Source organism: Chanos chanos, chromosome 1 (assembly GCF_902362185.1).
Source record: "Chanos chanos chromosome 1, fChaCha1.1, whole genome shotgun sequence".
NCBI lineage: Eukaryota > Metazoa > Chordata > Actinopteri > Gonorynchiformes > Chanidae > Chanos > Chanos chanos.
This window is the reverse complement of record NC_044495.1, coordinates 30,667,234-30,692,541: the sequence shown is the minus strand read 5'-3', so window position 1 is coordinate 30,692,541 and position 25,308 is coordinate 30,667,234. Positions and strand designations below refer to the sequence as shown.

General features: G+C 37.7%; 2 protein-coding genes across 2 annotated transcripts; both read left to right on the top strand.

The window, feature by feature from the left end:
* The first annotated feature begins 4,362 nt into the window (after window positions 1–4,362).
* Window positions 4,363–8,403, top strand: LOC115818346 (uncharacterized). The gene is made up of 5 exons (XM_030781738.1): window positions 4,363–4,498; window positions 4,998–5,358; window positions 5,591–5,940; window positions 7,155–7,255; window positions 8,335–8,403. The coding sequence occupies exons 1-5, from the start codon at window positions 4,363–4,365 to the stop codon at window positions 8,401–8,403; spliced, it is 1,017 nt and encodes a 338-aa protein (XP_030637598.1).
* Window positions 8,404–10,123: 1,720 nt separating this feature from the next.
* LOC115818253 (uncharacterized) lies at window positions 10,124–17,869 on the top strand. The gene is made up of 6 exons (XM_030781626.1): window positions 10,124–10,241; window positions 11,479–11,549; window positions 11,629–11,734; window positions 16,666–17,016; window positions 17,129–17,467; window positions 17,775–17,869. The coding sequence occupies exons 1-6, from the start codon at window positions 10,124–10,126 to the stop codon at window positions 17,867–17,869; spliced, it is 1,080 nt and encodes a 359-aa protein (XP_030637486.1).
* The last annotated feature ends 7,439 nt before the right edge of the window (window positions 17,870–25,308 follow it).

Below are 25,308 nucleotides of genomic sequence, written 5' to 3'. Positions count from 1 at the left end.
ACAAAGCCAATGAAATGCAGTAGCATCTAACCAGAAGTGCAAACACATAGTATTATTTACAGATAAGTGCAGGTATAAGTGAGTACTAAGCATAAGTGATGCAATATCTTACAGTATGTACAGTATTATACATGGTGATGATGATGCTTTTCGCCCTGCCCAGGCAGCATTTGATGTAAATGTTCTCAATGGCAGACGGGTGCCAGTGATCCCTTGAGCAGGTTTCACCACCCGCTGAAGTGCTTTACGGTCTGCTGCGGAAGAGCAACTGCCATACCACACTGAGATGCAGTTGGTGAGTTGCTCTCGATGGTACAGCGGTAAAAGCTCACCACTATCCTGGAACACAGATGAGCTTTCTTAAGGCTCCGCATGAAGAAAAGGCGCTGTTGTGCCTTTTTGATGAGGATGGAGAAGTTCAGGGACCAGGTGAGATCGTCAGAGATGTGGACGCCAAGGAGTTTGAAGCTTGAAGCTTAGATGGGGGCATGTGCTTTGCTCCTAGCACGCCTGAAGTCCACAATAATCTCCTTGGTCTTCTGGGTGTTAAGGGCCAGGTTGTTATCGGCGCACCACATGGCCAAGTGCTCGACCTCGTCCCTGTAGGCCGTCTCGTCGTCTTCTCTGATCAGGCCTACCACCATGGTGTCATCTGCGAACTTGATTATGGTGTTGGAACCATGGACAGGGATGCAGTCGTACGTGAAGAGGGAGTACAGAAGAGGGCTCAGCACACAGCCTTGTGGCATGCCAGTGTTCAAGGTGAGAGGGGAGGAGGAGAGGTAATCTAACTTAACAGACTGGGGTCTGTTAGTCAGAAAGTCCAGAGTCCAGTTGCAAAGGGATGTGCTAATACTAAGCTGGCTAAACTTGGAGATCAGCTTTGAGGGAATCACAGTGTTGAATGCTGCGCTGAAGTCAATGAACAGCATTCTGACGTAAGAGTTGGAACTGTCTAGGTGGGTCAGGGCAGAGTGGAGTGTCATGGAGACCGCGTCCTCTGCTGACCTGTTGGTGTGGTAGGAAAACTGATGGAGATCCAGGATGAAGGGCAGACAGGATTTGAGTTAAAGCCAGTCTCTCAGAGCACTTTGCAATGATGGGGGTGAGTGCAACTGGGCGGAAGTCATTCAAGGCCATAGCAGTGGGGTGCTTCAGCACTGGCACGATGTTGGCAGTCTTGAAGCTTGTGGGGACAACTTCCTAGGCCTGGGACAGATTGAAAATGTCCGTGAAGACCCCAGCTGCACTACGCTGCACAGACTTTGAGCACACGGCCAGGTATTCCATCTGGACCAGCTGCCTTCCGTACATTTAACCTGCTCAGGGTGGCGCTAACATCAGAGCTGGAAAGTGAGAGAGGCAGTTCACCCTTGTTTCCCCAGTCAAAGCGAACGTAGAAGTGGTTGAGCTTGTGAGGGAGGGAGGCATAGCTGGATGGGGGCACAGTACTGGGTGGTTTGTAGTCCATGATAGTCTGTATGCCCTGCCACATGCGTCGGGGGTCCGAGGAGTTGAAGCCTTTGTTTGTATCTATGTTTAGCTTGGGAGATTCCCCTCCTCAGGTTGGCCCTGGCTGAGCTGTAAGCCTCCCGGTCTCCAGACCTGAAGGCTGCATCTCTGGCTCTGAGCAGGAAGTGAACCTCCCCGTTCATCCAGAGTTTCTGATTGGGGAAAGCTTTTATTTGTTTTTGTGTTGTCTAGACACTTGTTGATGTAATCCAAGACAGAGATGGTATATGTGTCAATGTCAATGTCTGAGAGTCTGTGGTGGCATGGGCAGCAAACACACTCCAGTCTGTGTGCTGGAATTGGTGCTGAACAGCAAAGTCAGCACCCTCCAACCAGGTCTTGATGGTCCTCATTTTGGGTTTCACACATTTAATGACCGGGCTGTACTTGGGAAGCAGGAACAATGAAAAATGATCAGACTGTCCCAGGCGGGGGAGGGGTGTGGCTTTGTAGGCATCAGCCACATTTGTGAAGACATGATACAAGGTTTTATGTCCCCTTGTGATGCATGAGACATTTTGATAGAATCGTGGAAGCATGGTATGCAGGTTGCAGTGATTGAAGTCACCAGCAATAATAAAGGCCCCATCTGGATGCAGCGATTGCAGGTTGCTAATAGTGGCACTGAGGTCTTTCATGGCTACTTTTGCATCTGGTGGTACATAAGCTGCGGCAGCAATGGTGCACGAAAACTCTTGCGGTAGATAAAAAGGTCTGCATTTAATAATCAGGTATTCCAGATCAGCAGAGCAATAAGTGTCAGCAATGGCAGAGTCGGTGCACCATGATTTATTCACATAGATGCATAAACCACTGCCCCTACTTTTACCTGTTGCTACGGCAGTTCTGTCTACCCTGAAAACTTTGTGCTCCTCCAGTTCCACTACGTTGTTTGGGACGTCATTGTTTAGCCATGTTTCCGTAAAAAACATGAGGTTGCAGTCCATAAGCCTTCTCTGTGTGAGGGTCAAAGTCCTTAGTTTGTCCAGCTCGTTCGCTAGAGACCGTACATTGGCAAGGAAGATGCTAGGTAGTGCTGGCCAGTGTGGATTTATCTTTAGCCTAGCATGCAGACCTCCACGCTTCTTTCTTTACGGTCTCGACACTGGCGCTGGACACTTCCAGTCGGGGAGAGTAGTCCGCCAGACCACGGTGTCCTTTCTAACTCTGGTGGTAGTTCATCAAAGGTGAATGGATAGTCCAAAACTATGTAGGTGTACTTCTGTGGGTCCAGAAGTGTCTGTTTGCTGTATGTGAAGTTCGCATAGCTGAATCAGGTGAACACATAGAAAACAACCAGATAAATTAACACTGTGTTGCTAAATCTGGTAAGACACTGAGCCTCGTGATGTACACGCGACGCCATCTTAGTCCATGATCAAGTCCATTTTCCTTTGCAGCCTAAACAGACTTAAAAAGAACACTCTATGAAGACCCAGTATAATGCCATATAAATGTCCCCGGTCAGCTTTCATATAGCTTACACAGCTGTACCAAGTTCTTCTGTGGTGGCACCAGGCAGTGGTATGTACTTCAAGAACAAAGCTTCAACCTCTCATTGATTTAGTTCCTAATATGTGCATTGCGTTAAGTGAGGAAGTGACGTTAGTAAAGCTCTAAGACACTTCAGATATTACCACACATCAGTGAATGGTCCATTTTTTTTTTACTCCATTGTAAATAATCTGAAAATTTTGCAAGCTGAATTAATATGAGCCTATTATTTCCCCCTTTCTCCACATCCCTTGTTGTCTTTCTCTGGTTATTTCACTTACCTTTAGTGCGTCAACTATATGTTTGAAAGTGAAAGCACAGCTGGGGTGTAGGTCAACTGTAATACTGTGGTCGGAAACTACTCATTAGCAGATAAAAGAGTCAGGTGGACACTGATGTGATGTGAACAGTAACACAAAAGCTACTAGCAGTCATGCCACAGCTGAGTACAATTGTGAAAGAAGCACTTCAGAGGGCATAAATTCTTACACTTCATGAAGGATGGATAGTGGAGCCAGATGACATGAGTTCCATTTAATACCTTATGAAGCAACCACTTCATACTGCTTCTGTGTGTGTCAGTAGGAGACAAAGAGAGAGAGACAGAGATACAGAGAGAGAGAGAAAGAGAGAGAGAGAGAGAGAGAGAGAGAGAGAGAGAGAGATGCATTCATTGTGGCTTTGAAGTCTCCAACTGTGCGTTTTGCTTTTTGTTTTGAAGTGCTATTGCAGACACCCTGGATAGACATCTTTTCTGTCACAAATAAAAGGTTACAACAGACCACAAAAAAAACAAAACAAAATCTACTTTCTGGAGAAAGAAGAAAACCGAACTGGGTAAATGTATGAAGTTACTGACCTCGGTACACTCAAGTTCTATATTTACAGAGTTATAATCCACACATAGGCCTACAGCCTAATCGCTATTATAGAAGTTCCAATTCACACACACAGCCTAATCGCTGTTGTAAAAGCGACAAACCACACACAGCCAGAATACTGCCATCTGGCCCACTGGGTCACCAGGTCCTGGTGAAAAATTTAGCACTGGTCCTGGTGAAAAATTCAGCATCGGTGCACCTAATCACTCAGTGCAACAGTAAGCACGGGTGAGGGCAGTACCTGGGAAGAGGCACAAAAAGAACACACCCCACATCACAGCCATAACAAGGCTTTTATGATTGTTTTGACACAAACATTTTATGTCATCCCTAAATTCAACCACTGCTTTTTTTCTTCTGGTACTTACTTCTTTGACTCCACTGTTTGATGTTTGAAATCAAAGTCTCATAGTTTGATAACATGTATTAAATATGCTAAAGATAGATATGCAGAAGGAACACTTAACATTTCAAAATGGACATAGATGAACTTTTGAGTCACACCTACACACAGGACAAACCTATTCAAAACCTGCCACAGATGTGTGAAGTCTTGTCATGCACTTGGAACCATAAGCTGGAAGTTACATATCCTCACCTTGGCCAATCAGGTAAGTTTCTGAAATATGCCAGTTAAATTGTTCATCTTGAGTTTCTCTTACCATTTATCTTTACTCACACACTGTTGGACAGACTGATACTATTTGAAACAAACCAAAGCTCTGTGGAAAAATGATTATTTGCTGGATCGTTACAATTTCTCTCATCTCTGTGTGTAAGTGCATGTCTTACTATGACAATTTAACAATTATAAAATTGCACTATCGTGTCATATTTATATGTCTTTTCATTTTTCTGTTCTTCATTTTTCTGTAAGAAGAATGGCAGTGAAATTGTTCATAATATTTCTCCAAATGGTTTCAGTACATTTCAATTTGAAGTTAAATGGTAAAATGCTTCCTTACAAGCACATATGCAAAATGTGTATGAGACAAACTGACATGATCTCTCCCCAAATAGAATCAGCAGGATTTCACATGCATTCACAACACAGCAATAAAGAATTTTAATATTGTCATTTTTAATATCGTCTCTTTTTGTTGCGTACAGTTTCTACAGCCAAAATACAGTCTGGAAGTATTCATCAGCCAAATCGCATCACCACATCTGCACTTGGAGAAAATGTGACTCTTCAGTGCTTTACAACCAGAGATTCAGGTCGTGCTTTCTTCTGGTACAAGCAAACAGTGGGAGAAATGCCTCAGGTTGTAGTGGAAATGCAGCCACACGCACGTCCTACATATCCCAACATTGATCATTCACGCTACAGAGCTGAACAAGATAAGGGCAAAATTACACTGATTATTACAAAAACTGAACCATCTGATGAAGCAACATACTTCTGTGGGACCCAGATATTATATGACATTACATTTGGAGAGGGAACATTTCTGGCTTTAATAGGTAATACATTTAATTTCATACATAAATGAATAATAAATAAATAATTTATATTTATATATAAATGAAGTAAATAATGCATAGGGATGGTATGTTCACATTTTGACATGCTGATTAACAATCAAGAACAATGTGTGGATAAAAAAATCATTATTATTTCTCGCATTTACTAATTCATGTTATAGAAATACCATTTTTTCTTTCTTTCTTTATTGCATTATTTCAGATAACAGTCATCAAACGTCTACAGCCATATCAGTTGTCCAAAGTCCGTTGTCTGGATCAGTTCACTCAGGAGATTCAGTGACTCTGCAGTGTACAGTACTCACTGAGAGAAGTTCAACAGAACTTAGTGTGTTTTGGTTCAGACCCACTTCAGGAGAATCTCATCCAGGAATCATTTACACCCATAAAAACAGGAGTGATCAGTGTGAGAATGGTTCTCTTTTGCAGAGCTGTGTCTATAACCTTTCCAAGAGAAACCTCAGTGTCTCTGATGCTGGAACTTACTACTGTGCTGTGGCCATCTGTGGAAAAGTGTTGTTTGGAAATGGAACAAACCTGATCATCTCAAAAGAACAGAATGTAGAAGGTAAAGGACTGCTTTCCTCTGTTATGTATATGTGAACAAACCTAATGTATAAACAGCATATTGTGTTTTGAATTTAGTCATACGTTCTATTTCTGGTTATTAGCCTGTCTGATGAAACTTTTAACATTTCAAATCCAAAACCTTATACTCTACTCCCATTTGGGTTTCAGCTATCAGCTATGCAAAATGATAACAGTAACCATAATCGAGTGTAGGATAACTGGTGGATTGTAAAAGGAATAATTCTACTTCTGTACAAGAAAGTTTAGTCCCTCAAAGTCCATGCAATGAAATGTGTTTCTATTTACAATCAAGTCCTGATCAACAATTGCAGTCTGGCCTCACAAATCTCTGTAAACAAATGCAATCATATGTTTTGTACACCAAGCAGGGTGGCATAGAAGTCACACAAAAACACAGATGTGCAAAATGCCCCAGTGATTTAATTAGATGTACATTCAGACCTTTAGTTTTTAACAAAGATTGCAAATTCTTTTTCAATCCTGCCAACGCCCAGTTAAGGTGTCTTGTGAAGCGTGGCTGCATGTTTTGTTTTGCTCCTGATTCTTATATCATCTGAATTCTTCTCATTTTTCGCAAATGAATGCCAGAGGCTCTTGGATTTTGATATGATATTCAACAATATGTTTAAAAGCAAAATAATTTGTCAATAATTCTAATCTAAGACAAAGTCAATTTGAAATTTAATTAATCCTTCAAACATATCCTTTAATCAGGCTGAATAACTTGTTCACTCTTGTGAAACTTTATATTTGATTCTGGAATGTTTTCCTTTTTGAAATTATTTTATGTGAGATTACGTTGCCTTTGTCATGAAAGCCTTCTGCAAGAAATTAATCAATAGTAGTCATCCTCATTTGGAATAACTGTTGGAAGAGTTGTGTGTAAAATTACAGTTACCATCCTGAACCTTAACCTTTTTTTTTCATATAAGGCTGTTATGGCATTTCTGGATGAAAGGACATCTGTGTTGTTAAAAATAAAATTTGTTACTAATCATGAGTTGGTGATCTCCAAAGAATTACAGTACTAGCAACTACCTCAAATGAGGACATCATTCCACAAACCAAGTTATGTATCTGAAATCAAGAATTTGAGTTCTTTTTAAAAAGAACTGAAAGGCATAATATGATAGCATAAATTTAAATGTTGGCTTTAACAAGTACTTTTGCTCTCTCTCTTTTCGTCAACAGATAAAACTCTTATCCTGCTTGTGATTTTTCAGTTTGGGATCTTAATTGTTTGCTCCATGTTGGTTGTTTTCCTCCTCTGTACCAGAAATAAGAAGAGAAATGTGAGTAGCACAGTTTCTCTACCTTAACACTGATCACAACAAACATTGCAACAAACATGGGACAAAGGGAGAGCACAGTTACTGTGCTAACTGAATGTGATACAGCTGTGTTTGCTTTTAGTGTGGACTAAAGATGGGAGTGTCAGTCTTGTTGTATGCAGGTAGTGATAAATTATGATTTCTCTCATTAATTGCAAATGAGCTTGGCTGTGTGAACATGTACCACAACCAGAGCTAATGACTAGTAGTCAATTACTTATTGCATCTCTTTCACAGTTGTCAGTTTTATCATATGACTCTAAGCCAGAGAAAAAAAAACTCTTCAATTAATTTCAGTGAAAGGGTGGATTACAGGATTCAATGAAAAGTTGATACTTGAATGAATGGTGTCAGCCAGATTCTCTAGGTTTATGATGTTTGCTGACAGCCAAGCTCATGCTTGAACCGTACAAATTGTTTAGAAAGTGAGATTTATGTAGAGATCAAGATATCATATATTACAAGAGGCTATAATATTAAATGTGAATACAGTCCATACATGTAGAAAGCATTGTTGTTCCTTCAAAGATTGCGTTTATGTACTATGATACAGAACAAGAACAAATGGTTTTATAACTTTGCTTGTCTTATCGCAAAATGATGATTTTACAGATGATCATATGGATGAAACTTTCTTTTATTCAAAGGCAGTTCTTCAGTTTTAGATATAAAATTGATGGGTGACACTGACATAACCCTAGCAACAATACAGACAGTAAATATTGTCACTCCTGCCAAAGAGACAACAGTCACTGTGATTCCTTAAACTGCTGGCCAGAGACAGCAACTGTCTTAAATAATTTATTTAAGTGTCTATGCTGGGTGAAAACTCATTTAGCATTGAAAATGACATGAACGCTCACTCCAGGCATGAGGTCAACCAAGGATTCTGGCAGTAGTAGTAGTCTTTGGATTTCATGTGACAGGACCCACAGTGCAAAAAGTACAGTACAGTACAGTTTTTGTTAACAAACATATTCCACTTCTTCTCCCAAATTATCTATATCTTTATCTATATCCATATCTGTATCTTTTTTCAGAACCCTTATTCAGATGATTATCAAAAAGTTCTCTTCACAACAATGGAAGCCGAAATAAAGGAAAAGTGAAAGGTCAAAAGGGGATTGTACCTACATTTTCATGGATTTCTATGTATTGCATAACCAATGTAACAACTTTTTTTTCTACTTTTGACAAAGGTTCAGTTTCTTTGATTCTTTTTTTTCTGTAATTTCCAGTTACTTCTGTGCCATTGTCAGACTCTAGTTTTATCTCATTACTATTATTATCATGAATGATGTGTCATGGCAATCATTTGACTCAGTTGCAAGTATGTGTGGAAGCTCCACATCGACTTCTTTTGCGGCTAAAGCAACATCTCTGTGTCGCTTTAGTGATGAACAATGGATGTGATCAATGAGCAATTCAGTGACCAAAACTGATGGTTGGAACTGCATTATATCATGCGCATATAGCCAGGTTTATTAATAACTCAATAACGGCAGCCAATGCGCTTTTGCAAAAAAAAAAAAAAAAAAAAAACACAAACGAGCAGTTTATTGTTTATGAATGACATAGGAATAAACAGCTTCCATATACAACTTCTCTTTAACAGCTTACACATCCTATAATTTAAATATTTTCATGAGGGTCATGAGAAGCCAGAGCAAACGTGGCTGCTGGGTGAAGCCAAGGCACAAATGATTCTCTACCAATAATAGGAATAATACTGTAGCATTGTGAGGGTTCTCTGATGATTTGCCTTATAGGTCTAAACATGTCTGGTAAAAGTACTTGAAGTTAGACCAGACTAGTGTTTCAGTTGTATCAGAGTAATCACAGTATACTACCCCCCCCCCCCCCAAAAAAAAAAAAAAATCTCATGTGACAACACCTGTGGACTGTCCAACTGAAACTGCTAATGCTTTTTAGCAGCAGAATGTCAAAGCAGCATATAAGGAGTGAGTCACGATCCACAGTCACAAACACAAAGTGTGACCTAAATGGCACTGACTTCAAGTGCAGTCAGACTGAGTAGCCACCTTCTGTTCATGAAAAGAGATACCTAATACCTAAAAGATATTTAGTATTAATTCTGGCAACTTTAAAGCTCTTTTTAACCTTTAAAAACTATGCTGTTCTTTGCTGTCGAATGGCTTACTGGGACTGAGAACAGGTTTACTCCACACTGTAATTCACAATGCTTTTGCTTAATTAAAACATATGTAAAAATAATCTGCCTTATTTTTGGACATTTTGACACAAACATATCATTTTTGAATTGCATCAGATTGTACACATGTAGAGTCTTGACAGACCATAGGCCTAAACTTTTAGATCACATGTACGTGACACAGCAAAGTTCACAGGAAGTACTTCTAACCAATGAGATGAGTCTGACATGAATTGTATATAATCTAAGTTCTTCAGAACACGATTGCTGCAAAATGAAACCGTGATGTGATATTAAACACTCAGTTCTTCCCTGTGAACATGTTATGTTAGGATTTTAAAAGTGGTAGTTTAAGGTACTGGTACTGATGTTTTCCTGGGTTTTTTGTTTGTTTGTTTTTTGTTGTTTATTTTTTGTACAAGATGTGGAACGCACTGCTGGAGTTTATCAGAACAATACAGTGATAACTGCTGATCTCGGTAGTACAGTAATTCTTCACTGCTTTTTTTCAAAAGAGACCAGTTATGACCAAATATTTTGGTACAAACAAAGAGTGGGGAAAATGCCTACTGCTGTAGTGGTATCACGAGCAATGACGGAGCCTATGTTTTTCAAAGGCGTTCAACAACCAGCGTTTCAAATTGAAGAAAACAAAGATGAATATGTCTCTGACTATCAGAAACACAACTCTATCTGATGAAGGAACCTACTTTTGTTGTATGAAAAGCACTTTTGAGATTGTGTTTTCGAGTGGAACATTTTTGGCTCTTAAAGGTAATATTTTTATTATCTGTTGAGCAAACTGCAATAGTAATGAACGACATGGATTTCATTTATGCCGACTGCGTTTTACATAGAATGTAGTAAGGGTAACATTTACAACAGTGTCATTATGTCTTAGAGACACAGGTGCCAGAGCACATTAATTTACTTTCCCTACAACTACAGAAAATCATTATAGCACTGATCGTAACTAATTGGACATGATGTACTTTTAGATCATCGATTATCCAGCACCATATCAGTTCAACAGAACTCAGTATCTGAGTCAGTTCATCCAGGAGACTCAGTGACTCTGCAGTGTACAGTACTCACTGAGAGAAGTTCAGCAGAACTCAGTGTGTTATGGTTCAGATCCACATCCACATCAGAAGAGTCACATCCAAGAATCCTTTATACCCATAAAAACAGGAGTGATCAGTGTGAGACTGGTTCTCCTATACAGAGCTGTGTCTCCAATCTCTACAAGAACAACCTCAGTCTTTCTGATGCTGGCACATACTACTGTGCAGTGGCAACCTGTGGAAAGATATTTATTGGAAGAGGAACAAATCTGGATTTTGGCATGTGCTATTCTCTTGTATTCTGTGCAATACCTCAATTAATTAATCATTCATTAATCACATAACTCAGATTACTTTAATTAGTTGCACAACAGATACTCCCATGGGTAAGAGATTGTGGGAGTATCGATGTCAGACAGGTCATTTGGAAAGTCAAACAAAGCATCAGTAAACTATGACATTCTCTCTCTCTCTCTCTCTCTCTCTCTCTCTCTCTCTCTCTCTCTCTCTCTCTCTCTCTCGACTAACCATCAATCCTGGGAAAAAAAACACCACTTCATACAAGTAACACCACTGTAAATGAAAGTAACTCAGAATACTTAAAGTCACAAATGAAGTGAAGAAAGTAAAACAAATAGATGAAATACACGGTGTTTTGCAGTGGTCAACATCAAAAGAAAGGCATACTTTTTGTCCTATAAATGAGTGAAACTGCTGTCATTATTTCTATTTTTCACTCTCATCGTCGTCTTCGTTTCCTTTAGTTCTCGGCTTGTCAGTGGCCTTGTGTTTGTGTGTACTTGTAATTATTCTTCAAGTCTCTCAGAATTGTAAGCAGACAAAGTGTGGACACTGCAGAAGTGAGTGATTTTCAGTATCCTTAAAGAACCACAAAAAAGCCTATTGCACAGTATATCTTAATGTTTTGTATTTTGATATTTCTCCAGGTTTCAGAGACAACTTTTTGCAGTCTGAAGCAATACATGACGATTCAGCAGTGGTTCAGCCCAGTGATCAGGTAGTGACACAGTAAAAGAGCTGAGAGAGATAGTAATGGTTACAACACAGTTCCGTATAAAATATTCTTTTTACCTCAGAGTACTGAAGCTGAGATGCTGAATTATGCAGCCCTGAGTTTCTCCATGAGAAAAGCCCAGAAAGGAAGAAAGAAGAACAAGCTCCCTCAAGAGTATTTGTACTCTGGTGTGAAATATTCTAAATAATGAACATGTTTATGTATGTATGTGTGTATGCAGGTAGACAGACAGACAGACAGACAGATAGATAGATAGATAGATAGATAGATAGATAGATAGATAGATAGATAGATAGATAGATAGATAGATAGATAGATAGATAATGTGTGTGTATAACATATGTACAAAATCTGATGACCCATTCTCCACTTTTGCCAATAGGTGGTGCTAAATTGTAACTAACCTGGCAGTGTCTGACAATGATTTCCTTGCACTGTTGCAGAAATGGAAAATACAAACAGTTTTCTGTGTTCATAACTCAACACAGATTGACCTTCACAAGAATAAGAAATAAAATTAACATTTGAATAAATGCATGATTTAAGGACACAAGATTTGGAATTTTATTATAATATTCTCTGTTTTTTGTTGTTGTTTGTTTGTTTTTGGGTTTTTTTGTTTTCTTTTGTTATTTGGAAAAGTATTGATGTTTCAAGCTTTACAGATGTTTAGTCAGCCTCAGGCAGAATACCTACATCTCTGTACTTTTTTATTCTTCTGCATAATGTATTTCAAGTATAAATGATTATTGAGAGTTATTGCAATAAACATTCTCTACATAATCCTCATCCTACTTCTGACATTGTGGCTCAGACACTATTAACTAATGCTTAGTAGTATGTTAACTATTGTATCTGAGAAGTTTTTGATATTCAGCGCATTCACCTGCATGTGACATATCTTAGGCTCCTTTCAAGTTTCTTGATCAACACATTGTCACTCTTTCTTCTTTGTTCTTAGTGTGTTTGGTTATATACCTTTGCTCTGGTTACACAATTAGCACAGTGTAATTACACACACAGAAAACTGGGTTTTCACTATTAGAACTCAACCTGAATCTTCCCCCTCTATTTCTCTAGGTGATGCTTTCATTTCAGTGACTATGCAGCCCCCCCCCCCCCCCCCCCCCCCCCCCCCCTTCCAACGCCATTTTTGCCCAATCAAAATCTGATCACAATGAATATCAGTGTGTTTGCACTTTGTGTGCCTATTTTTGCCATGGTTTCAAAATGAGAGAGAATGGGAGAGGAAGATTTTTGCGCAGTGATGCATTATATGAAGGTCTCAGATACAACTGGCATCAAAATGTGTGCTCAGTCAGATCTCACATGCAATCCAATCTAGTCTGGAAATGCAAATGCCCCAAAACAATATTTTATTTGGATTTTTATCAGCAAAACTACAAGAATGGGTGGTTGTACACTCACTATGGCCTCTCTGTCTCTGTAGTAAATGCATAAGCCTCCCTAAGCCTTTCACCACATCCTGTGTCATCGTCTGTGTTGACTAGCATAGTCTAGTGTAGCTGAAAATAGTGTACTGATGTTTGGCAAACCCTGGGCTACACTCAACTGAGGAGGTCAAATGAAGCACTGTGGTCATTAATCTCAACATTACTTACAGAAACAAGGCTCTTTACACACATTTCCTTCACTAATGCATACATGATATAACCAGTAAAAAAGTCAACAAACCTATTCTGTTGTGTCCACCGCAGTCTGCTGTCTCTTGGAATAAACATCAGCTTAGAAGAAGAAACAGAGATTGATTTGGCAATCTACTGTAAAACATTGTTTTACATATATTCAAACTTTTTGTGTTTCACTTATGTGCTTCTTTCTATCATTTCTGTGTAGAGCTAACATCAACTGCAGAAAAACTGAAAACTGAAAAATATGTTGTCTATTGTAATGAAAACCATTAATTTAAAGAATAATTGTGAGAGCATATTGATTTTTTTGGTGTCCTATTTAGCTGAATGCACCGATATACTGTATGGCATATCTACTCATTGTGACTTAGCATGGTTAATCATGAGATAACAGCATCCCTGTGGTGAGGCTGGTGTTTGTCTCCATGCATATTATAACTCACTAAGTTAAAACTATAAATACACCAGTCGCAACACAAAGATACCACTTCATGCGTATGCAGCGTGAGTATAAATCAGTATGGTAGTACAAATGTTATTGTTGTAAGAAAAACATAATGGAAACAGAGGATGTCACTGTGTCTGTATGTGTGTGTGTGTGTGTGTGTGTGTGAGACAGAGAGAGAGAGAGAGAGAGAGAGAGAGAGAGAAGGACATGTAGTAACTTTGATGTTTCAAAGGGCGCTTTAGGCCTTGCATCTTCCTGCAGCCTTTTTTTCTTTTCCTTTGAAGTGCTACTTTCCAGGTGAAAAGTACTCCCACTCTCAGTACCATTGCAAAGCCAGTTTCACTCATGTTAGCTGTGACCAGCCCCCTCTGTTGTCTGGTTAGTCCCCGAAGCCCTGTGGAAAAAGTCCCTTGATCATTTGTTATATCTCACTTTATAAGGCTTGACATGGTCTACAGTTTGTACACCTACACACCAATGTGTAACAAAATAAATAAATAAATAAATAATGAAGATACAGCTACTTTGTGCAAAACTGAGTTACTCAAAATTGAACAACTCTTTTAAGTGAACACTGAACTTAGAAATTAATCAGAATGACACCTCATTACCCTAAGAATACACTAAATGATATCATTAAAAAGCCAGTGCAATAATAGTTTTCAAATTCAACCAGATAACAAGGTTCAAGGATTACTACATTTAGTAGGCCTAAACTAAGTTATGATTCGTCACCTTCCTGGAGTATGCAAAGCGAAAGTCAACGTTTATTTCAACACTTAAATTCAAACAGGACATCATGAAATGTGTTGTCGAATAAGATATAAATTTGTAAATTAGTATAGATTAGTAAATTAAATGTAAACCACAACATACACCAGAACCAAGAAATAAAAACCAGTAAGAGGCTGCAGTGATAGTTCTTCGCAAGGAAGAGAATTAGGGGGACTAATCGAGGACAAAGCAAACTGATCGCTTGTTGAATGCTCTTACAACTCTAATAAGTATAACAAGATGTTGGGTTTTCAACTGATTTGAGAAAGTGGGGTTGCTATCCCATTGTGTGTGTCTCCCCCTGAGACGTGTCAGTTGGACCTCTGTCTAAATATTTCTAAATAACTTGTTTTAACTTAGGAACTATGTAATAGCATGAGCATAACAGGTTCCACAACATCCATTTTAGAGACACCAAACACAGTACTTTTGCATTAATTAATTTAGAATACTTCCAAATGCCGTATTTAAATGGAAATTGTAATACTCCAAGGTCAAGTGCGATCATGGGGTTTGTACTAAGTTCATATGCTAATTCTTTGTGTCGCTTGGGTTGATTTTTCTTTTTTGCTATGTGTGTGATCTGTGTGAGTGGAGGAATTTGTAATTCGAATCGTGGTCACCACTGATCTCAATTCGCCATTGTGCTGCCCTTTAAGGCGATCTGAGGAGGGGAGCACACTGCGATCAGATGGTGCAGATGATGCGATGATAACTTGATGAGTGTAGTCATTTTTGGGCATGACAATATACAGATAGGGTACTTCTGGCTGTTATAAATCAATCTCTGGGCTTGTGGCTGGGTATAAAGCATGGGGAGGCTGAGTATGGGTGTAGCCTGTGTGATTTTCATACATTTAGTTTCACAATCAACAGCCCAGTATAAATTGCTGCGTAAAAAGTCTCCATCATATTCCTGCTGGACATCTCAATGCTCCACAAATATCAGCATTACTAAGCAAAGAGGGGCTAGTAAAAATAGAGATCTAACTTGGGCAATAGCTTACATCATCTATTCAAACATTATTGTTAATGTGGGAAACAGGGTTATTTTTTAGTAAGTTAAAGAAGGGATATTGACGCATTACACCATAACTCTTACTAATGAGGGTCATGTTTAAATACAAAAATACAACAAAGTTGAATACTAAACAGTGCATTGTTTAGTTCAAGAACGAATGCATAATGTACAAGGAAAGTTCAGTGCAAACAGTCTAAATGCATCATTTAAAAGACACACTACAAATGTCCTCAAAGCAATAAGTGCATGAAGATCCAGTGCAGCTTTTAAATGAATGTTATAAAATTAGATTTTTTTTTATCCTTATCTGAGCATGTGGTAATAATAATAATAATACTACTACTACTACTACTAATAATAATAATAATAGCACGGCATCAGAGAACAGCATATTAGAATTAATTAGTTAAGGTTTAGTGGAATGAAAACAGGAAATGAAAACATAAAATAAAGGGTTAGGATTTGATGTAAAGTGAAGATAGTCCACAGCTCTACTGCAGCAATATGGAGTGTATATTAACTACATTTTAGTTTTGTACTTGTATAATATTAACATGAGATTAGTTTTGTAATTTTGCCCACCACAGTTCAAACTGTCTTGCTGTTCTGCAGTTCTAATTGAATTGAAATTAAACAGATTCATCAGTTGCTACAGTTTTGTAACAGCAACAGTGTAGTAGTATAAGCTAAGCATACCATTACCAGGAAGTATCATTCATTGTTCTAACCAATGATGTGAGGCATTGCTGTGAAGTTGGTGTAATCTGTCAGTTTCTCGTGTGATTCTGGTTAAGATTTAATCATATGCATGAAGCACTCTAAAAGAACAGGGATTTCATATCGGTATGGCCATACTGTGGGTTGTCATCTTACTTCTCAAGAAAATGCGTAAGTACCATAGTGGTCCAGAAACAATTAAAACAGTTAAAGTAAACTGATAAAATTTCTCTTGACTTCTTTACTTACACTTTTTTTTTTAATTTGTTATGTTTAAACTCTGACAACAATATTACAAATGAACATTTGAGTAATTAATAGAAGTGCTAGCAGTAGTACTACCAGTACCTCTCTTGTTATTCTTACCATTTCTGACACCATTTCTTCAAGATCTGTAATTCAACTTCATGATGACTTTTTCAGGAAACACATATGGTAAATTTATGAAGATGTATCTTTTGTCTGTGCTTCCTCTCTTATTTTCAGATGTGGCACAAGCTATGAGTGTTTATCAGACAAGTACAGTGATTTCTGCTCAGCTCGGTGATGCTGTGACTCTTCACTGCTTTTTCCCAGAAGAAACCAGCAATGACCAGTTATTTTGGTACAAACAAAGAGTGGGAAACAAGCCTCAAGTTGTGGTGGTGACAAATCAAGTTATGAATCCCTTGTTTTATAAGGAGTTCGAGGACTCACGTTTCAGATTAAACAAAACAAAGAAAAGCATGTCTTTGACAATCGGAAAAACAGTTCCATCAGATGAAGCAATGTACTTCTGTGCAAAAAGATCCCTGTATGAGACTGAGTTTTCTAATGGAACATTTCTGGCTGTGAAAGGTAATTATTATCTCACATTTAGCAAGAAACTAATAAAATTTATTCTTAATATTTTGGCTTCAAAATCTGAATGTTTAATACAAACTTTGTTGATTGGGTTACCTGTTTTTAGGCGATCATCAATCCAGCTACATATCAGTTCAACAAATTTCGATGTCTGGGTCATTTTATCCAGGAGACTCAGTGACTCTGCAGTGTACCGTACTCACTGAGAGAAGTTCAGCAGAACTCAGTGTGTTTTGGTTCAGACCCACCTCATATGAATCTCGTCCAGTAATGATTTACACCTATAAAAACAGGAGTGATCAGTGTGAGAGTGGTTCTCCTAGACAGAGCTGTGTCTACAATCTCTACAAGAACAGTCTCAGTCTCTCCGATGCTGGTACTTACTATTGTGCTGTGGCCACTCTTGGAAAGATAGTAATAGGGGATGGAGCTATGTTGAACATTGGTAAGTATTTTAGCATCAGCAGAAAAAGTCCTGTCTCTAAGCAAATCTCTGAGAACTGTGCCATGGACGGATTTACAGATTTACACATTTTGCAGTTACTCTGAAATTTTGTTTTATTTTCTCTCTTTAAAACACTTTGAAGTGCACAAATTTCCTGTAGGTCGCCTGTTCAGAGAGCAATCAGCTCAGTTCCAGTGAGTGAGGTTAACACATGTTTCATTATACGCAAAGCCCCCATTCAGTTGAGCAGCATTTTTGAGCTGCATAGCTCTCCCTAGGTACATAACCGTCTGTTACCACCCTTCAGAGAAAGGACAAGAGGGAAACTGGTCAACTCACTTGCCCAAGGGTACACTCAGCAATACTGTTGATTTGTGGCTGCAGAAAGCAAGTGAAGATTGACTCCTGGTCATAGGACATGCCTCTGCACTGTTAAAGTGTTCCTTTATCGGGTGCCCTTGCCTAGTAATGAGTTGCTGCTTTAATAGAGATAACTAATACTATGTTACTGTGTTGATGTGAGTAAGAAAATTACCATTCATTTAATCAAATCAGACTGCAGAGATTCAGATGTGTTTGTGAGCAGACATATGGCTTTGCTGTGCCATGGTTTTGCTAAGCAACAGGTGTATAAATCTAACTGTTTATATAACTTTGAAACTTGACAAAGAATTCTCTGGCATTACATTCTGTCCTAGTTCCCTCTGCAGAGGAAATGAATGGTCTTATTCCAGTGGTTGGTGTTCAGTTTGCGATCATCATGATTTGTGCTGTTTGGATCATTTTCCTCTTGTGCTCCAGCAAAGATGGAACTCATTGTAAGTACCTCTAATTTAATTGCAGTCCTAATGACTTCCTCGAGTGTTTATATCATAAAAATATATAAATGTTGACCTTGTTAAAGATTAACCAGTCAAATCGTCATCAAATCATCATTCCCCAAATTTCCCCACCTGGGGATCAATAAAGTCTTGTCTTATCTTATCTTATGGACTAAATCTAAACATTTGCTCCGTTTGTCAAGTGTTTGAGTGTAAGAAACACCAGATATTACTGTTAGCATCATGTACAATACTATTAACGTCACATAGACCCACTAAAATATTACTGAAGAGTACAAAATTATATAAATTGTTCCACAACAGCATGTGAACACTTTAATTATTGACAAGATAATTATTATTTCTTTCAGCAAAAGAAGATAGGCTCATTACTTTCACAGCTGTGGCCTTCACTGCTGAAAAAACCCAAGCAAAGTGATACTGATGTACAGTGTGAGCAAAAACTTCTTTATGGACAGTTGAAACCACTTGATGTAGATAGTACAAGAACTGCTCTTGAAGCTTTGGGGTGCAAAAATAGTTGTAGTTGTATTTTCTCTCTTTGTCACTCAAATTATAGTAAAGCTTCACAACTGGGAGCATGAGTTCAAACAGTGGATTTATTCTGATGGCACTGGGCTTAGCTTAGCACATCTATTTGCAATGATTTAGTCCTCAGATAAGCATGTACACTGGTATTACATTAGATCTGAGTTTGTCTTAGGAGGACAAAATTCTCTTAAAATCGTTAATTCCATATATGAAGTTTGACCTGTTTTTAAGCTGTAATGAAATCTTGAATATGCTGTGCTTGGATATTCTTGGATGATACTGAGACAAAATAAAATGATATTAAGGTTGAAAATAAAATAACTCTCCTGACAATTGCATAATGTTTTGTTTGAAACACACACAGTCTTCTGATCTTTGACACAATAAATCATTTCTCAATAACCTAAATAATACTCTATAAGACGATGTCGCAAACTCAACAAGAAACAGCATGGGACATGATGACACAAAGTCATTTTCACACAAAATACTTTTTCAGAGAGCAAATAAGAACACTTTTGGGTATTGTTCTGTCGAGTTGTGCTACCTATCGGTATGTGCTACCTAGAGCACAGTCTTGGGTTATGATTAGGGTTAGGGTTGGGGGCGGGGTTAGACTCTGCTATTGATTCGCGCTGTGGTAGCATTTCTTGACAAAGTAGCACAACTCGTCAGAACAATATTAGTTTTCACATATCATTCTACATTTAGTGAACATTGCAGGGGGAATATTCTGTAGAGATGTATTCTTGCTTACTGTCTCAGAACTCTGTCAAGATTCCTTCAGGATAATGTGCCATGCAAAAAGAAAAAAAATATATGGCGTAACGAAACTGCATCGATATGGCACTGAAATATCATAAAAAAGAAACCAGCTTGTTTTCAATGTCAGGCATGTGAGGAGCTGTTCATGCAAGATAGAAAAGAAAAGAAAAGAAAAGTAAAGGGAAAAGAAGTATTTTCAATAGATAAATCTTAGTCTGAGTCGATGAATTATTTCTGTCCAAGTGAAGCTGTGAGAACATGCTTCTGATATCTCTTATGAAGTATTTCTGCTTTTTCTCAGCATTATTAAGAAAAAAAAAACACCTTTTATCAGTCAGCTATCATTGATGGTTAACTGATTAGTTCATTATTCAATTCAGAGAGTCAGAAAAAAACATATATAACTTATAGTGCAGCTTGCATGTGTATTGAAATATGAAGTATGAGGTAAAATTTGTAAGAAAAAAAAAATGTCTGTCAGTCCCTAGATTGAAAACAACTAAAAATAGGCACAAACAGGTCACACAGCACTTAACATGTAGATATGAAGAAGTTTCATTGTATGTATTGTATGCTTTATTGTATGCATGAAATGTAGACCCCTCCTCAAAAAAAAAAAAAAACTTTTGTCATTAAGTAGTTAATATTATCTGTTCCTCTCAGTAGAGAAAAACTGTAAGTTGCCTCTACTGTTCAGCTTTGATTTGGGATAGTTAAGTGAAATGTGTGTAACGTTTGTGACTCAAAGCCACTCATTCAACTGCATTATAACAAAATACAGATATAGCTCGGGAAATTCACAATGAGAAACAACACCCTCTGTGGCCCTCCTCTGTACTACCCATTGAAGCAATCAACTGTTTTCAGTGTGAGGTTAAATAACAAACACTCACTAGTTTATACTTGCATCTTTTTTAAATCTATTTTGAGTTCACCATACTCATTTTGGCTAATATGCAGGGATCAAGCTCTATTGCTTAAATGAGTCACTGAACATCTGGTGTTAAGCTTGTGAAGAAGAGGAAATAGATGTTTTGTAATCTACAAATACTCTCTGAAGTCTTACAGAGATTCTCAAGTCATTTCATTTTCAAAAGTGACAGTTCTCTTTAGGTTATTTCAGGTGCGTGTGTCGGTGTACACTTGTGTGTCCATGTGTCCATTGTCGAAAGGCTCCTTCTCCCTGAGTCTTTGTCAATGTTGTGTCTTGTGCACATTCTCACAGTGTGTTTATAACAGTTCATAAGAGTTGTTAGGAAACCCACATTGCATTATTCTTGGGTCAAAAGGGCCTCAGAGGACTACAAAGTACAAACTTGGTCATGTCAGTCAAGATTTTAGAGGCATGTGTTTTTTCACGTCCACTCCTGAGCCACCAGTCCACTGGAGTGGGAAACAGTGAGGATACTTGTATAAAACCAGAACGAAGACAAAATGTTTTTTATTTGTTTATTTGTTTTTGAAGTTGTGCAAGCAAATTTTAATACATTTATTTTCATTATTTGGCCCATATGTACATATGAAATGGTGGTTTGTATTTGTTGATTAGAAAATATCAGAATCACAGTATATTATGCTAAAGGTTACCTTTGCAGTGCCTAGCAGAATGCTCTCTGTGGTATTAAGGTCAGAAGAATAAACACACACGTAATTACATGCCTTTGTCCTCACAAATTCTTTACCCTCACTCATAGCAAAGACCAGAAATCACTCATTTTCTCTCAGATTTGGGTTAAAGGTGTTTGTTATCTGTAGCAGACAAGGTCAAAGGCCTTGTGGAGCATGGGTATATCTTTGAATGAGAAATTGTTTTCTTTAATCAGTAACATCATGACTCAGTCTGGGTAACATCATGTGCACAGTGTGCAGGAGAGCTCGCTCTTCTCTCCTCTCTGCTCCTGTTTCAGCTGTATTATCAATGAACTAATAGAGAAGACTACTACTGAAAAACACTGTGCCTGTTTACTATTTTTAACATTAACACGTTGATGCCCAACACCTTTATGGGCCAAGATTGCTGCAAAATTAGAGTACTGTATTTTAGGAGAACAAGGTAATTAGAAACTGCCTAGGTATCAGTTGGATGAAAAATTTAAATTTTGTTTTCTACGGTCATGTTCATTTTGATTGTGGTTCATTAGACCAGTTGAAAAGATAACATTTCATTTATGACATGCTTTCTTTCTTTTTTTTTCCCTTGTTTTTTTAAGTGACCTTCTAACAAGAATTTAAATTCACAAAAATGCATGAGTAAGTCATTTATGACATGTTTTCTTTTGGTAAGAAGAAAAGTAAGATGCTCTGCCAACTATACACATGTAAATGTGACCAATATCTGTCTCTATACACATTAATATGGAACACATTAGACAAAGGGAATTAAGAATAGTCAGAAAAGGAATCTAAATATTTATTTACTTATTAATTTATTTATTCAATATAAACATATTGGGTACACAGAAATCTTGCCTTTTTCAATTTTATTTTTATTTATTTATTTTTTATATGAATGCACAAGAAGAAAAGAACATTACAACAACAAAAGCAGTAACATGACCAATTTAGCCCAAGCACGGGTAAAAAGAAAAAAAAAGAAAAAGACCCACTTGGCCTTGGCCATTGAGTCCATCCATGTAAATAAATTATAATACAATCCCCAGATGCTCAACATACTACACTACATCACCATTACAACCACAGAGACACTTTCCACAGCCACCATTATTGCCTCTTACACACACCATCACAGCTTCATATTCAATATGTTAACCAATGATTTATGCCTGTCATTCATAATATATTACACCAAATACCAAGTAGTACTCACTAATTTCAGACTGCAGAATTTAATAGAAAAGAGCACTGCCTATAATGTTGTCTATCCTAAATAGTACAAGTCACAGCCATGACTGAGAAAGTATTGTTTTTTTTGTTGTTGTATAAATAACTGTGGATGCAACACATTAGCTCTTCTCATCATCTGAAAGGTAAACTTTATAACAGACTCACATCCTGGGGCGTCTCACATCTGAGTACACGCACTGCTGAGGCTCTTCTCGTTTCTTGCATTTCCTATTATTTTTTTTCTCAGGAAAGTTCAAGGCAGCATAATTTAACTCGCCTGTATCAATAACCTAAAGAGAAGCAGAGAGAACATAGATAAACTTCAACAAAGAGCCATATTGAGCAGATTTACAAAGAATATGAATATGAAAATGGGTATGAAGAATGCCCAAACTCTGAGCATTCAGTGGATTCCATGATCACAACTTAGTCATGAGATTCTCATATCATGTGAACATGAGATTCTAAGATGTTTAAATAGTTGTCAATAAATCAGCAGATTAAGATATGTTCTTCACATACCTGTGCAATGTATTGTGATTCAACCGGATCTTTTTGTCTGACATGCTGTGACCCTGTTCGGGATTAGAAGAGGAAATTATAATGTAAGACTTTTAATTCAATTTCAGCTTCAATTCAAATGAACTCATGTTGTGATCAGTGCCAATAATTCTGAAACAGACCAAGTCTTGATATGAATAATAATGATAGTAAACATGTATTACCATGCATATCATCCAAATTGTAAAGAACTGTCATTTCATCATGATGACAAACATTTTTTTTACGCTTTCTTTTTGTAAATGCTTAATACTGTAGCATGCAGAATGCTTTAAAACTTTATTTGTGAATATTGTTAAAGAGTTGTCTGAAATAAATAAAGCATAGGGATGGTATTTTCACATTTTGACTATCAATCAAGAACAACGTTGGGATGAAAAGTTTGTCACAAATCATGAATTCAGCCTCAATACAAATGTCCTATATATAAGGGTTTCCGCTAGGATTTTCTCTTGGCGATCAGGCATCCGGACAAATCTGAAACTTGCTTGTCACATTTCAATGATGATCTATGTTGCAAATGCAAATATAACATACACTTAGACTGACGAAATAATGAAAACGACCTCAAATCAGTTTGACTACTTAATGAACAGTAGGCCTTACGATTAAGCCAAACGAAAAGTAACAATTGAGCAAAACCTCAAAATTTAGCTGCTAAAATTTGGGCTAACCTGTGACATCTGTAGCCTGTAACCTGCATGGCATCAAATGTAGCCTAGCCTATTGGCTACTAGGTAACATTTTATTTTCTCCTTTTTTTTCAATGCGGCAAAGTCCTCTGCTGCCGACTTGAAATCAAAGGAGTCCAATGTGACTTTGCAGCTTGCAAGGCCGTTTCACGGTCAAAACACAAATGTCCTGTTTAGAGATAGCCTTCGTCATAGCTACATTTTGTATGAGCATTATTACTGGGCATTTTTACCAGCAAGTTTTTAACTGAACATTTTTTTTTGTAAATTTTAACAGGCAAAAACTGGTAATTACCGGCTAACAAAAAACTATTTCCTTCAGAAATATCAATTTAACAATGACTTACCTATGCACTGCTTTCTAATTTTCAACTTGTAGATCACACATCCCTCAACAACAGTTATGACAACAAACAAAATCAAAGCCACTATCAGCCCAAAGACTACAGGGTCCAACCTGAAATCTGCAAAATCTCAGAGAAAAAAAGAAATCAGAAATTTTGAACAAATACTTTTAATCATGAAGTACTCAAAAACTAAATCATTGCTATGTCAAAATCACTGATTGCTGATGTATACACGGTTATAACATGAATTGAAAGGGTTTAACTACCTTCTTTGTTCTGTTCCTTTGAGAAGTTCAACAATGTCCCGTTCCCAATCAAAATTTTCCCACAGGTGACCACAGCACAGTAGTAAGCACCAGCATCAGAGAGGCTGAGGTTGTTCTTGGAGAGATTGTAGACACAGCTCTGTGGAAGAGAGCCATTCTCACACTGATCACTCCTGTTTTTATAGGTGTAAATGATTCCTGAATAAGATCCTCCTGAAGTGGGTCTGAACCAGAACACACTGAGTTCTGCTGAACTTCTCTCAGTGAGTATTGTACACTGCAGGGTCACTGAGTCTCCTGGATGAATTGACTCAGTTACTGGGTGCTGAAGAATTGATGTGGCACTGGACTGATGATGACCTAAGAATAAAAAGTGTCAAACTGCACAAAATATTTGGAATATGGCAAATTTCTTACATTTGTCCACTAAAATCACTGTACATTCACACATATTTATGTTGTTTAAGTTGTTATTATATATCTGTGATACTTATTTTCATATACGCTGATTACCTCTCAAAACCAAAAGAAATCCACTGGAAAACTCAATGTGAAAATTGGGTCGTGTGCCACAGAAGTAACTGCCTTCATCTGATGCAGCAGCTTCCTCGATAATTAGTGAAACACTCGTCTTGTTTTTTTCCAATTTGAAGCGTGAGTTCTTGAACTCACTGAACAACTGGGGAACCAAAGCTCCTTGTAATAACCCCACAGCATGAGGCTTCTGTCCAACTGTTTGCTTGTACCAGAACACAAAGTCATTTAACTCTGAGAAAAAACATGGGAGGGTCACTTTGTCACCAACTTCAGCTGTAATCAAGAGAATTTTCTCACTAGCTGATGTTGTTATGATCGTGTCTGAGAGGGAAAAAAAGAATGAGTGCGTTTATATTTTAAATTAATATTGTTTTAACAACACTTGTTAATATATGACTAACTAAAAAAATGTACAAATACAGTAACTAAATAAATACATAAATAAACATTTCCAGA